The sequence below is a fragment of the Pholis gunnellus genome (assembly GCF_910591455.1).
Source record: "Pholis gunnellus genome assembly, chromosome: 10".
Taxonomy (NCBI): Eukaryota; Metazoa; Chordata; class Actinopteri; order Perciformes; family Pholidae; genus Pholis; species Pholis gunnellus.
In genome coordinates, this window is record NC_136537.1 from 17,634,892 (window position 1) to 17,649,167 (window position 14,276).

Here is a 14,276-nt window from a genome sequence, read left to right on the forward strand (position 1 = left end):
AAACACACAATGATAAAATCTGCAAGATGCTTATGTATTCATGAGGGTGGAGAACATGTTACTGCATGCATCATTCAGCTCCTGTGAATAAAGTAGTTAGGCAGGTATTGGCTTAGTTTATGTACGATATTATCAACATATTATTATGTATTTAAAGGACCTTTCTTCATCTTTGAATATCTAACTTACAATCCTAATCGTTGTGCTTCAAAAATCAGGGGCTTTTTGGGGCCAAGGACCCCTTACATTAGAGAAAATATCCCCAGGACCCCTCTCAATCGTAACACCAATTAAGCATAAGCTAACTACCATTTCTACTCTTTGGAACAATTTTTATTTTAAAACCTTTCAATCTAAATACTTCAGACCTGTAAACAAAAGCACATTCAAATCTGAATCATGTTAATACAACTTGGAGGGTAATTTTATTCAAATTACATTTGGCCTCAACTTGACACCATTTATAGTCTACATTTCAAGTAATTTATGTTAATAACGTTCAGAAAATGAACAGTAGCAAGACTGGCATAGTCCTAATAAATCCAGACATTTAAGCTTACCGTAAGTGCTCCATCTTAAAAATAATGAACTTATGGCTGCGTGTCACTATCAAATCAGAATCTCTGTTGGCCCAAAGCTATCGTGGGTGGGAGTAATGGACACAATATGTTTGTTTTATTGGCGCAAATGATCCCCATCTGTAGATATACGCTTTTTAATGATACAGCAATATTATATAATTTATTGCGTATTTTTCGTTGACCCCTGACTGAGAGAGACTAAAAGTAAAATATAAAAGAAATACAGCAAATATAAGATTACATATAACCAGCATGCCTGTTTCTGTTCTGTTTAGCTACATAAATATTCTTATAAATTGCATAAAGCACTGTTCAATCACTGCATGTTGGCAATAGCCCTTTCTACAATATCAGGACATTGCGGCGGAGCACCAAAATCTAACAGCGATGTAGACATATATTAGTTTCCTGCGGTCATGAATTTTCCAAAAATGTTTCCAAAAATGAGGGATTTTTGTTTCTTCTTATGATGGATGAGGACTGCATGATTTGCAGTGCAGTGTACAGTCCAAGAAAGAAAGGTTAGCTTAAAAAAATGTATTCCCCCCTCATATTTCAGTGCAAATATGTGTTACTGACAAGTAAGCACATTTATATCATCAATTGACTGACAACATTTTGGCTAGTATTATTTAGACAGTTTTATAAACCTTTGCCAATTAAGTCAGCCAAAAGATTATTTTTTTCTTTTTTCCAAATTATATATATATTCTTTAACCATGTAAAAGTCTGCTTCACTAAATTACTTTTAAACCATAATTTTTTTATTATATTTTGTATTATATTTTACAGATCCACCAGCTGTTTCTTCCAACATCTCTGGAGATTTATGGATGTTGGTTCCAGCTTCAGACAAGACGTCATCTGAAGGTAAACAACTAAAACGAGATGACTGATAACTGCTGCAGCGTGGATTCACCATAACTGAATCTGGTATCGCTGGCAATATCTGTGCTGGTGGCTCTTATACGTGTGTTGAAGCAGACAACTGATGTAGTAGGACTGGTGGCAGGTGAAAGCCAGCAACACTTGGAGTGCTGAGATAAAAAAATGTTTTATCCACCCTGATCAAAATGCACAGATTTGATTGGCTAAGTAGCATCACATGGTATGATTTACAACTCATGCAATTACTCTGAGTTTCCTGTGCTGCTAAACCGGTGCTGTAAAGGATAAAAAAGCTGTGCGGGTTAAAATAACAACGCTCAGTGTCGGCCATAGCACCGTGTCCTGGTCCCGGACCAGTTTTGTTTATTAGTGACCTCTGCTTTACATACAGGGTGGCACACTGGTGCAGAACAGCAAGAATGGTTTCCTCCTATTGTCCAAATACATGCAGGTTAGTTTAATTGCGACTCTAAAGCTGCCAGTACAGTATCTGTGAGTGATGGTGTTAATCTATTTGCCTGTAGTTTTAGCAGTAGCCCTGTGATGTACCCTGCTTCTCGCCTAATTTGAGCAACGGTATAGGCCCCGAGACGCCTGCGATCCTGCTAAGGATAAGCAGGTATAGATATTGGACATTTGCACATATGAGGGACATAACATTAGAATCACCTGGCAACATAACAGAAACAACTATTAATACATACATGAATTGAAATATGTGTAAAACAAAGTTTGAGATGTGTGACTCAGGATTAGTCCACGAGGGCTCAGGGCGGTCCCCCACAGACTTCAGTTCCTGAGGGCCATCATGTAGACTTGTTAAACCTTTTACATTCTTTACAGGTTGAAAATGAGTTGGCCAGATCAAATTTCCATGTAAATATCAGAAAACATAGAGTCCAGTTCTTCAGTAAAGGCATGATGGCAGCACGACCATTGTTTAGTGTAGCGAAGGAAACTTCAACTTTGGTGTCCCCTAGGGAAATTTTGTGCTTGAGTCTGAAATAGGCAACTACACAAATAGGCTATACCCTTAATGTACAAGCTGAGAGCAATGACCCATTATGATGATGATGATAATAATAATAAGCTTTACATAGAACATAATCCAATGAAAAAAACATTGGTGATTTTCTCTCCATGTTTTTCCCATTCTCTCCTGTCAAAATGAGTGTAGTATTGGTCTAAACAATAGCGAGTGGATTTTGCCTGTGGTCCACAGACCTGGTGGTATAATCCCCTCATTTTTCATTCCTCACGCAGCCCTCAGGCTTGATGGAGATTGTTTTAGAGGTGGCTTTGGTCTGTGTGACAACATACAGCCTTTTTTTTTTATACATAAAAAAAAAAATCTATTCTAACATCCGCACACAAGCTACCTCTTAGTACAGCCTATTGTTTTTGTGTAGGTTTCCTTCCCTTTAAAAACAAATCACTAAGGTTTGAATTACTCTGCTCAACCGCTTGTTTCTTAGTCTTCCATAGTGGAGCACTGAATCAAACAAACCTCCTCGGGGGGTGTGCTTTACTTACAGGAAGTGGAACAAGCAACAGGCACATGTGTTTATGCGCACGTGAGTGTATGTGTGTGCGTGTGTGTGTGTGTGTGTGTGGTGCTTGGTGAGGGAGAGAGAAAGAAATGGAGATTGATTGCAGAGGTTAACGTTTTCCGGCGCTGTCCTGAGTTTCTATCATATAGAGCCATTTTAGATTCAGAGACCATTGTAATAACTCAAAGTAGATTTTTGTTTGGGATGAGTAGCTTCCTGTAACATTTCACAGTAAATAATGGTGTGAGAATAAGAAGATTCATTAACCAGTCAAACAGCACGCTCCCTTCTCCGAGGTGCAGCTTGCGTAGCCTCCTGCACACTCGAGAAAGAATTTAGGAATGAAAGGTAAGTTAATGAGAGCTGCTGGAAACAAAATTGCAGTTGAAGAAGGTGTGAGAAACAAATAGAGATGGGCTTTTTAATGGTGTTTGTCTCTGTAGTGCCAAGAAGTTACTGTATAAAATTAGCAGGAAGAAAACAATTATTTTAGAAAAATACTTTCTTTGCTCTGTGTGTGTGTTTGCACACTCAAATACACGCACACACACAAGGAGTACAGTCACTGATATTTCTGATCCCTCTGTACACTTCACTGAGTATAATTTCCATTATCTTGCTTCTTTGTCGCACCTGTTTTCACTGAGTGACAAAAGAGGAGAAAATATTGTTAAGGAAAAAATGATTTCAACAAAGGATAAATGTTGTCAGCCGCCTCTTTGAAAAGGGCATAATGTGAACATCATAATTCTCACAGCGCTGAGGAGTATTCAGCAAAAGACGAATAGCTTACGTGGCCTTGTTTAACCTTTTAACTTACATTCTTGAAGTCGTGCACTTCAAGTACCTCCTCGCTGCCGTTTCCCATTCTGAAAATCTCAATGCGCTGACCTGGGTCGATCTCCATCATGCCGTCTCTCTCCACTCCATCCAATACAGCTTTGTACTGGTGGTCGTACACCTGTAATGACACAAAGTACTGTGACTGTGGTGTATTTTTCAATATATAATTGTTTTGTCCCAAAGAATGGTAAAAAACATTACAAGAAGGCCAATTTCTTGAGTCAATTTATAGAAACAAAAACCTTGAGATTAACATGAAAATGACTACAACTGGAGCAATATGTCACTTTCTTTTTAAAAGCAGTCAAACAGAAAGCCGCTGACATGACAATGACAGACTAAATAATGAAATCAGTCTGATTACCATGCCAACATTAAATAGGATACTACACGTTTAACACTATTTAAAAGTATTTTAATCTCCTAAAACCAATTGTCTTAACACGTGGCCAATAAACATATTGATATACTGTCCCTTCATAACATTTTTATGAAGAACATGTATTCGGGTGATAATTATCTGTTGGTTTGTCACTACCAGGGACCCCTTAACAGTAGAAATAGTCATCTCAAATATTAATTAGAGCAGCTTTACAGTATCAAAGGCTGGATATTTCCTTTAACCTACCCCCATATTACACAAACATCCATCTCAAAACATCACAGCCAGTTTTGACTGGATATCCTGAATAGTCTCAAACACAACATCTAACTGACATCTAAATGGCTATATTCATAAACTAACATCAGTGGTAACTGTCACTTGTGCAATTAAAATATTTGTGTTGACGAGCTGTACAGTTAATTAAGAAAATGTATTGATAGAAGGAGCCTGAAGTAAGGAAAATAAAGACCCTCTGAATCTCTGGTACAGTGAAAGCCTTCTCTTCACTGTTGCCTCAAAGCAGTGTTGTTTATCACAACTGCTTGCTTATGTACTGTTCTTGGACACGCATGGATGGCTCTTAAAATTCCCTGTCTGAAAAAATGATTCATGCCCACCAGCTGAAAATATGCTATTAATATTTATGTGAGTGTTGTGTTATGATGAGAAATATATTGCTGAGTTCATCTTCATCTGTCTCAGTGGCAAATCAGAGGCTCACCAATGAGACGCGTGATTAATGAACACACTCGGATGGGAGTCCATCGGGATTTATACCCCTCATCAGAAACATCTGAATGTCCTCTAACGCTCCGACACATTATTAGCTTTCACTTTTCACTTTTCACTCTTTCACGTGTTCAACATGTTTTTGTGTCTGCCTGCTTCTACGCAGTGCATTTGAATACACTGGATCACACACAGCAATGACTTTGCTTTTTTTTTTTATTCTGGTGGAAGAACAGAGTAATAATAATCAAATGGGATATAATTCTTAATAGAAGATTACTGTTAGAATGGCACTGGCCTATAAATCTCCATTAGCATGGGTCACAGTAGCCTTGGCTCGAAAGAGAAGTAGAACTTAAAATCGTCAGGAGAAGCCAAATTAAGATGGGCTTGAAATTTAAGTGTCAATTGAGCAGTTATGGATTAAATTGGGGCGATGAAACAGTCTGGACGTCTGTGTGGTGAATTAAAGTTCTATTTGAGCATTTCTTTTATATTAACATAAAGGTGGAATGGGGGAATAGATTCTGGAGGCTTATTGATTTATACTAAAACAGTGAATTACATTTGCAGCAGGCTATCACTTTTAAAGAAAATCCAACGGTGGGAATCTCCCCACTGCACCAGGTTGAAATAGATAATAATGTAACAGTTTGACTTCAACTGGTTCAATATCCAAAGCTGCTGCTGTGCACCATAATTGGCATTCTGAAAATAGAAATGAATAGCCTCTGTACGGCTTATTTTGATACTTCTATGTGCTTTAGTACATTGGGAGACTTGCAGTGTGATTTATGCTGCAATAAGTGGAAGATTGTTGAATACAACACACTATTTTGCCTCGCTGTAATGACGTTCATCATTGTAATTTGTTTTTCTGCTGACTCTCATTATTTACGTTGTACGTTTATGTTTGTATATATGCAATGGGAGGTTTAAAGACTGCTTGTTTCACATAATTTACTTATCTTGTACTATTTCTAAATAGGAAATTCACAGAAACTGTCACTTGGCTGCACAACCTTTGGAAAATAGTGTGAAAGTTAATTAGCTTCCCATATGACAGTGAAAAGGCAGATAAAAGGCCAGCACATAGGGGAGGCTCCAATTTACGTTATACTCTCAGTACAAAGACTCTTAAAGGCAGCTGTGAAACTACTCTGGTCAAGTTTAATACGTTGGAAACTCTGGAGGCCGCTGTGACATTAAAGCTGCAGTTTGCTAGATTTTTATTTGAATCAACAGGCGTACAGTTTGACTAGAAGATCTTAACTCAGAGTCCACATACCAGCTCAATCAGAGGCACTGAAAGAATTGAAACAATGGTTATATTGTTGAATTTCTAATATAATCATAAACAATGGCGACACAGTAGACCAACACCTGAATGGATATGATTGGATGTTAGTCACCTGAAAGCTATGATTGAGCCTAACTGAACCAGCTTCAACACGCTATAAACACAACATTATCACATTATCACCCTTTACACATCTGGCAGATATGGATGCACATTTAGTTGGACCACCTGATGATTGTAAGTCCAAGATTCATTCTCCTTTTGACTTTGTGGAGAGTTGCGGTCGAATAGCATTCTTTTTTTTGCAGAGTTTCCTAACTGAATTAAATGACCTGGGAGAATTACAGTGGCAGCCGGGTAAGAGCTGGTCAAATTCGCTCAATGCTGAGTAAAGGTATTGCTCCAGATGCTTCTGGAAACGATTCTGTGAGCAGAGACTTAACGTTTGGAGGCTGTGAAACAAAAAAATGGTCCGAAAGATGCTAAAACGCTCTGTAAAGCTGAGGGGAACTGCAGAGTCAGGTGATAATTATCTGTGGCTTCATCATTTTCTTTTACTGCTAAAATGAAAATACTGATTGGTGCAGCGACATGCATTTAAAGCTGTATGTGATTAGGACTCATTTTATATTTACACCACAACTTCCTTTAAAAAACTCTCCTTAGGTATAACATCTCTGCTCTTGGTTTGCCTTTTTTTTAAAAGAAACTGTCTTAGCTAATTAATCTAGTAATTAAAAAAAAAGACTGCACAGCTCTCTGAAATCCCATTTTATGATTTCTGGAATTTGACATTCTCAAAGTTTAAAAGCATTTCCTTTCAACATGTGAAGTTTCTTACTGTGGCTATAAGCAACAAACTGTAGTCTGAAGTTGAGCCTCCTTGTTGTCCCACCTGAATATAAACTTCTAACAGCACATCGAAGTGCAAAAACAACTCGCAAGAATAAGAGCAGTTGTTTATAACTGTTCATGTGCAGCAATCCGATGATGTCTTTGGACGTTATTGTTATTTTACAGAACTGAACAATGTATTTGAACACTCAAAGGTTACATAACAAACTGGCACCGTACTGAAATGCACGTTGACTGCCGTGAAACATTGCTGCAAAGCAATTCTAGTTATTTACTTGAGAAACGGCCTTGTCCGTTATCCCTCTGGAACACCAGCCGATATCCCTCTCATCACAAGACCGTTCTACAGTATGAGATGAAAATTTCAGAAAAGAAAATATTCAAGCTAAGGACGATGTGCGGCGATCTGTGTGGAAGCCTTCCCAGACAATGCTTGTTTATTTCCTCTGTTCAAGGTTTCTGTCTGAAGTGGTTCTTAACAACCTCCACCTAGATGGTTTCAAATGCAAACTCACAGCGAAGGGAGTGAATGAGAAGCGGCAGGCACAGCCAGGGTTGTTTGTGCGAACGGGTTCTGGTGTGGCACCCGAGGACATTGAGCAAAGGTCACGTAGATGTTGTTACAGGTGAGTGGGTCGCAGTTGGCTCTGTATGTGTGTGTGTGTGTGTGTGTGTGTGTGCATATGTGCATCTATGGAGGAGGCAGCCGCGGAAATGAGAGAGATGACTTGATGACAATATGTCGTCTTAGTTGTCCTTGAGGGTTAGGAGATAGAGGCTCCAGTCATGCGGAACTGGATGCCTGTCACTCACGGCGGGTCGGTGATGGCGGTTGAGGGAGGGTGGGGAGGTATGTGTGTGTGTGTGTGTGTGTGGGAGTAGGAATGTGGAGCGGGGGCTGCACGGTGCACGGGTCTCCTGGGAGCCATAGGCAGCCCTGTGATAGATCGAAGTGGGCAGCAGCTTATACAGTCCCACTGGAGAACACCGTGTCCTTTTGGTTTTAGTCCTCTTTGAAGTCCTTGCTGGTTTTAAAACACCTTTAGACTTGTGGCTTCAAATTCTGTTTGACAAAACCTGTATAGTGCGCCACCATATTTATCTACAGTATGATAGTTTATCTCAAATATATCATGTACATATTATAGACAGAAAAATCCTCATTCTAAAACAAGGAAGTAGATTGTGTGTGTCAGCACCATCTTTAAATGTAATTCATTTTCGGTAAGTTGCCAATACTGGTAGGACATTATTTGCATGGCTGCATGAGGTTTCTTTTCAAGAAATTGTTATTTGGTAAACACTGTCTATGCATCTATTTGAATGTAATTTGGCAGACTTGGTTTACATGAATATAAATTAATTTTACATTTACATTATAAATACTGTGATCTTAGCTTGAAATTGCATTTTCGAACAAAATGTATACACCTACAAATATTAACCTACTTAATAGTAAAGGCTTAATACATTTTGACACAGTAGTCCTGGTAGAAAAAGCACATCAGGTGTATAAGGGTATAGGTGTATATAATTAATGATGGCTGAAGTCCATGTTGCACAAGCATCTAGTGATGGAAATGTGCTTTCCTACCAGGTGACAAGGGTCTGTATATGTAGCATTACATTATATTTATATTTTACTCATTTACTCTGGCTCTCTGTGCTTCGTAACTTTTTTTGAGTCGTTAATTTAAAGCCTCACCTCAGTTATTCCGCGACTTTCCATAAGTCAGTATATGTACGTTAACCAGCTACAACAATCACAATGGCAGCGGTACACATACAAATGGCCGCCTCTCTGACCATCCTGCTATGTTGATTTGAATCGGAATGTCCGTTCTACTCATATTATTGGGCCAACCCATCAGATCACATTTGAATCATAGACTGTGCTCGAGAGCTGCTTTAAATTGGCAGAGAATGGACCACTTAGCCATATTTGATCGGGAGAGGCTGACATTTCCTATAGTGGTTTATAAGGAGATTCCCGAGTTGCACCGATACTGAAACTGCAGAAACTCATGCTGTCTGGGTGCTGAGTCACACAGAGTTTGATGTCTCTAGATACTCTGTTGTAGTGTGCCAGAAGTTGCATTGTTGTTTGTGTAATGTCAAACTGGTACAGACTTCAGATGTTTATTTTATTGTCTATTATACAGCTTTTATCTGTGGCTTATTGTCCAGGATTTACACCCGTGAAGTCTTATTATTAACCAATATTTTGCAGTAAAAACAAACGATTAGGGAAAAAAAACACCTCTATAATGAGGCTTTTCTGCCAGGTTTAAAAGAAATCATCTGACTTTTCTTTGTTTGTACTGCAAAGCTCAAACTCAAATGAGCTGGGCATGGAAAAGCAGAGTCAGGTGATCAGCCATCTTACCAGTGCTGCAGAGGAAGCTTTCTCCCTGTGTTTTCCTCGTGTCTACTGCTGGCTCCTCTTTTTCAACCAGCCTGCACCAGACTTATTTTCAGAGCTCAAGTCGCTTCACATGGGCAGTCACATGATAGCAACTAATGTTTCCCAAGTACTTTGCTGCTTTCGCTCTGGTTGGCAATGTTGTTTTTATTGGAGTTTCATAGGAGTAAAAATGGAACATCTCTGTTAGGCACATTGGAAATTGCCACTGCAGAGGTGTAAACCTTTTTACAAATGATAGCAAACACAGTTACTGCTAGAATAATTAATCCTCCTTTAGAATATAAACAGTTAAAGAGACACACATGCGCAGACGCACACACACGTTATCAAGTTTCACCAGAAACACGAGAAAATTACAGGTAATGAAAACAAACCTTGGAGAATTCTGGGAAGCATATCACATTAAGCTGAGAGGAGAGCAGGAGCAGGTTCCTATGGTGATATTATTTGAAAATGAGGATCCGCAAGGGGAATAATTACAGCTGGTATAGATTTACCACCCACCAGCACTGGTGCAGATGGCCTTCACACATATGAACACATGTTCTCGATATTCCCTGTCAGATACTGCGTGGTATGCATATTTGTGGATGTGTTTCTTGCAAGGTGATTTTAACAGATTTTTCTATAGAAAATATGAGAGAAAGAGAGGAAGAGAGAAATGCAAGGAGAGAGAGCGAGATCTGATTGTGTGGCGTCTCAGATCATGGGGATTATGCTTGTGGACACTGATTACCAAGCCTGTCAACTCTCAAGGCCTGGACAATTGGAATAAATGAAGTAGGAATGTTTTCTGGCTGCCAGACACATGCAGACTGCAGTTTGGTGATGCTTCCTGAATACAGGCAGCTGGTTCTGGACAGGCGCCAGCTCAGAGAATTCAATTTCGGAAATACTGGTCAGTCCTTAATGCGTCATCAACTTAGTTGGTACAGGGTAAAATGAGCCCACTGGCAGTGCACAGCATCAATCTCACTGAAGACAAAGTGACAGCGAGCAGAATACAACACAATGCAACATGTTGCAAACTGTAGCAATACAGTATACGGCTGTACATCAGCCATTTTATGATGACACTCGTATTGTCAATGAGTACATTTGCATTTGTGTATATTAAAATTGATTTTAACCTGTAAATGATTACAAAACCAATTGTAGGTAAAGGAAATAAACAATAAAGGCAGTTTACTCCTAACAAAACAGAGCAGTAGAAAGCTACACAATATTGTAAGGATTTTCTACAGACAGACAAGCTGCAGTTTATTGCTCCTGTAGTTTTTACACTACACAAATGCTTTTTTATTTCAAGACCTTTTTTAAACTTTCAAAGTGTGTTCCACATTTCCAGCTTCCCTCCACAACTATTATCTAATACATTTCCATCTGAACTGAAATTCACCCCTGAAACTCCTTCCTCAATCCTACTCTACACTTTAACACATTACAAAAATAAACAAAGGGGCATATTTTGTACAATCAAAATATTACATAAATTTACCTCAAAGCCACTTCTTTGTATTTCCTCCCACCAGTAAACCTATTCCGCACTATTCAAAGATTAGCAAGGCCACCATCCAAGAAAAGAGCTGAAATGAAAATTGGCTCTATCTTGTTGTCAGAAGCAGAAATTTATTGTCATGAAAAAAACGTTTACATCATAATCTTCAGTTGAAAAAAGTAATTTACGAACTATGATAACAACATAACTGAAAGGAAGATACTGAACGTATCTGAAAAATGTTTACTGACAATGTATTCCATTTGTTTTCCCTCCATTAGCCACTCTTAAAATACAATATCTTGTGCTAGTCGAGGAAGGATTGTGGTCTTGTTGTAGTATTGGTGAAAGACTAAAGTTTATACTGATAACACCTTAACCAAAGTGCATGTGTTGTCTAACTTAACTTAATGCAGGACTCAGGATGCAAACCATGAGCAAACTCTGAACTTCATATGCCCACTATCCACCAGCGTCTATATTGTAGCACTAAAGGAACACAATGTTGCTCCACTGTATACTGAGTATTGTAGCCTGAATGGAGAGAGTGACAATAACTTCTACCTCGATCCCGGCCAACTCTCTATGAAATGTATGCATCACTGAAATGTATCACTTGCTTACATTTCTAGAAGACAGGGTGGAAAATACATAACGAATAGCCCAACAGTAAATTAACAGTAACTAGTTGACAGTTACTAGCTATAAGCAACAGAATGTCCAAGTGCTGGTAACCGTGTGGTCCAACGCTTGAATGTCATGACAAAAACCTGTGCCGGGAGTTTTCAAGATAAGAACAAGTGTTTATTTTATGTAATTCTCTGTCCATTTTCATTTTTAGTCATTTAAAATATATAACCACCATGTCAGGCTTTCTTTGAAGCAAAATCAGGGGAATCTTTCAAATATGAAGCCAAAGCATGTAGTCTTTTGTCTGGAAGCTGCATGCATGGGCCCAGTCAGTGTGTAATGAGAGCAAGCAAAGTCAAACTCCGGCTCTAAATATAAATATTTGTTGGGCACTGAAACATTTCTGCATTGTAATTAGCACCAGCCGTTTCTGTGGTTTTGTTATATGTGGAGGTAAATAGCTGCATGCAAGCAATTAAGAAACTGAGCCCTCTTTTTATCTGCAGGACGTTTTATCATCAACAGCATCAACAAACATCAATGGATGTTTTAAATCAAGCAGCCAATGAACCTTGAATATTCACTATCCACTACACTGGTATAAACAAAAATGGAACTTATTTTGATCTTGCTGAATTTTATGATGTTGCATACTTGAGCTCTTGCATTTTTGTGGTATCTTAATGTTTTTGGAAGCCATACAAAAATCACAATAAGAGTATGTGGTGTGGCCTATGTAGCATTAAATTGAAAGCTAAAACTAGGTTGGCGTGGGGGTTAAAGTGCTTTTGGGAATTCACCCAAGCAATTACTTTAAGCATCAATTTGATGTTAAAATGTTTTACAGCTGCCAACGCCAAAGGCCAGTTAAGGAAAATGCTAAGGTCATTAGCCTTTCAAAGAATAAGCTAGAACGTGTCAAGTTGCAAAATCTTAATGGAGCCATCTTCCTAAAGCACATTAACACTGTTAAACAAACAGCTGCTGGCCATGTATCTCGCATGTACCTTCTTTCTGAGCCAATTTTGTTGCTTGATGGTTTATTTTTCTAATTTCAGCAGACAACTTGCTAAACACAGACTGTACGATGCAACTCAGATATTTCTAGCAGAGCTACAGTGGAGTTTAAACACCTAAAACATCAGTGATGAAGGTCAGATTTTGGAGTCAGTCTTACAGGAGCAAAGAGCAAAAGCTTCTTTTAAGCCCACTATTTTGCACTGACGTTCAATAAACACACCAATCCACTGTGGAAGACTAAATCCACGCTGAAAGAAATCTCAATAGACCACAACGTAATGCAGCCACACTCTAAAAGAAAGTGCATTTGCCAAAAAGGGAATTATGACATTTCATCACAAAAACCCACTCCTGAAGTGCATTAAACATCACAAACTGATGATACTTAACAGTGTAAGAGTATCCGAGAGTGGATTTTCCCCTTAATGTGTAGCAGACTGGAAACCATATTACTGTAAGTCTATCAACAACCATCCCTCCAAAAAAAGCTGTTTATATAGACATAGTGGAGGTGAAAATGCTTGAGCCTCACAAGGTAATGGGTTTGAGTCTTCTGCCCTGAATCAGATTGGTATCAGATAGGTGTCGGGTAGCGCAAATGGCCGTCGGTCTGGTAAAGAATCACTGAGACATACGAACTCTTCTATTTGAGTTATTTACAGAAATACAGCAGAATGTAGATAGTCAGTTCTCCCAAGATTTAAAAGATACAACGCAACATTTTGGGAAATACGCCTATTTGCTTTCTTGCAAACAGTTAGATGATATCGATGTATTGTAGATCTATACTCTATACTGTATGTTAAATATTAAGCTAGAAGACGATTAGCTTAGCTTAGCGTAGCCTGGAAGCAGTGGAAAACCGCTAGCCTGCTTCTCTCAAAGTTAAAAATATGACTACCACCACCTCTTAAGCTCACCATTTAACACGTTGGTTTAATTCATATATATAATTAGAGATCTAAAATCAGAGTTGTAGCCTATTTAAGCTAACTAGAAGGATGGATATAAGTTGTTTATCATGTAAGTCCCTCTAAAATCAAAACAATTTTGTCTTTTCATTCCTGTTTGTGTAAGGATTAAACAAATAAGATATAATGTGTTAATTTGCTTAACATGTGCTGGTAGATACATTTATTTTACTTTTCACTGAGCCAAGCTAGCTGTTTCCCCCGGCTTCAAATATTTGTGCTAAGGTAAGTTAATCGCCTCCTAGCTCTAGCTCCATACCTAACGCACAGACAGAAGAGTAGTGGTATCAGGCTTCTCATTTGATCAGATATAAAGCAAATAAGTATATTTCTCCAACTGTCCCTTTAAAGAGCCTCAGATAAATACCAGAAACCCCAAAAATCATTGCTGGGCTCTTCTCTGTTGGTTCAATGGTAAGCTAGAGGTTGAGTGTAAAAGTGTTTTCTGCATCTTGTTTACAGGTAAAAAAAGTGGAGGAAAGAAATACCTTTTTAAAAAAACAACAAAAAGGAAAAAAACAGTTACTCAAACTAAAAAGTTCTTCCAAGACCACCATTCTGTCTGAATAATGGAGCGTGGAGATATCTGAGGCTGTGGGAA

The 14,276-nt window shown here is 38.5% G+C and overlaps 1 protein-coding gene across 1 annotated transcript in view; it reads right to left on the reverse strand.

The window, feature by feature from the left end:
• Positions 1-14,276, reverse strand: part of tnmd (tenomodulin) — a 43,849-nt gene that overhangs the window by 15,572 nt on the left and 14,001 nt on the right. Inside the window, exon 3 of the mRNA XM_079167477.1 lies at positions 3,840-3,980. Coding sequence (XP_079023603.1) covers positions 3,840-3,980 — 141 coding nt within the window. The remainder of the gene's footprint in view (positions 1-3,839; positions 3,981-14,276) is intronic.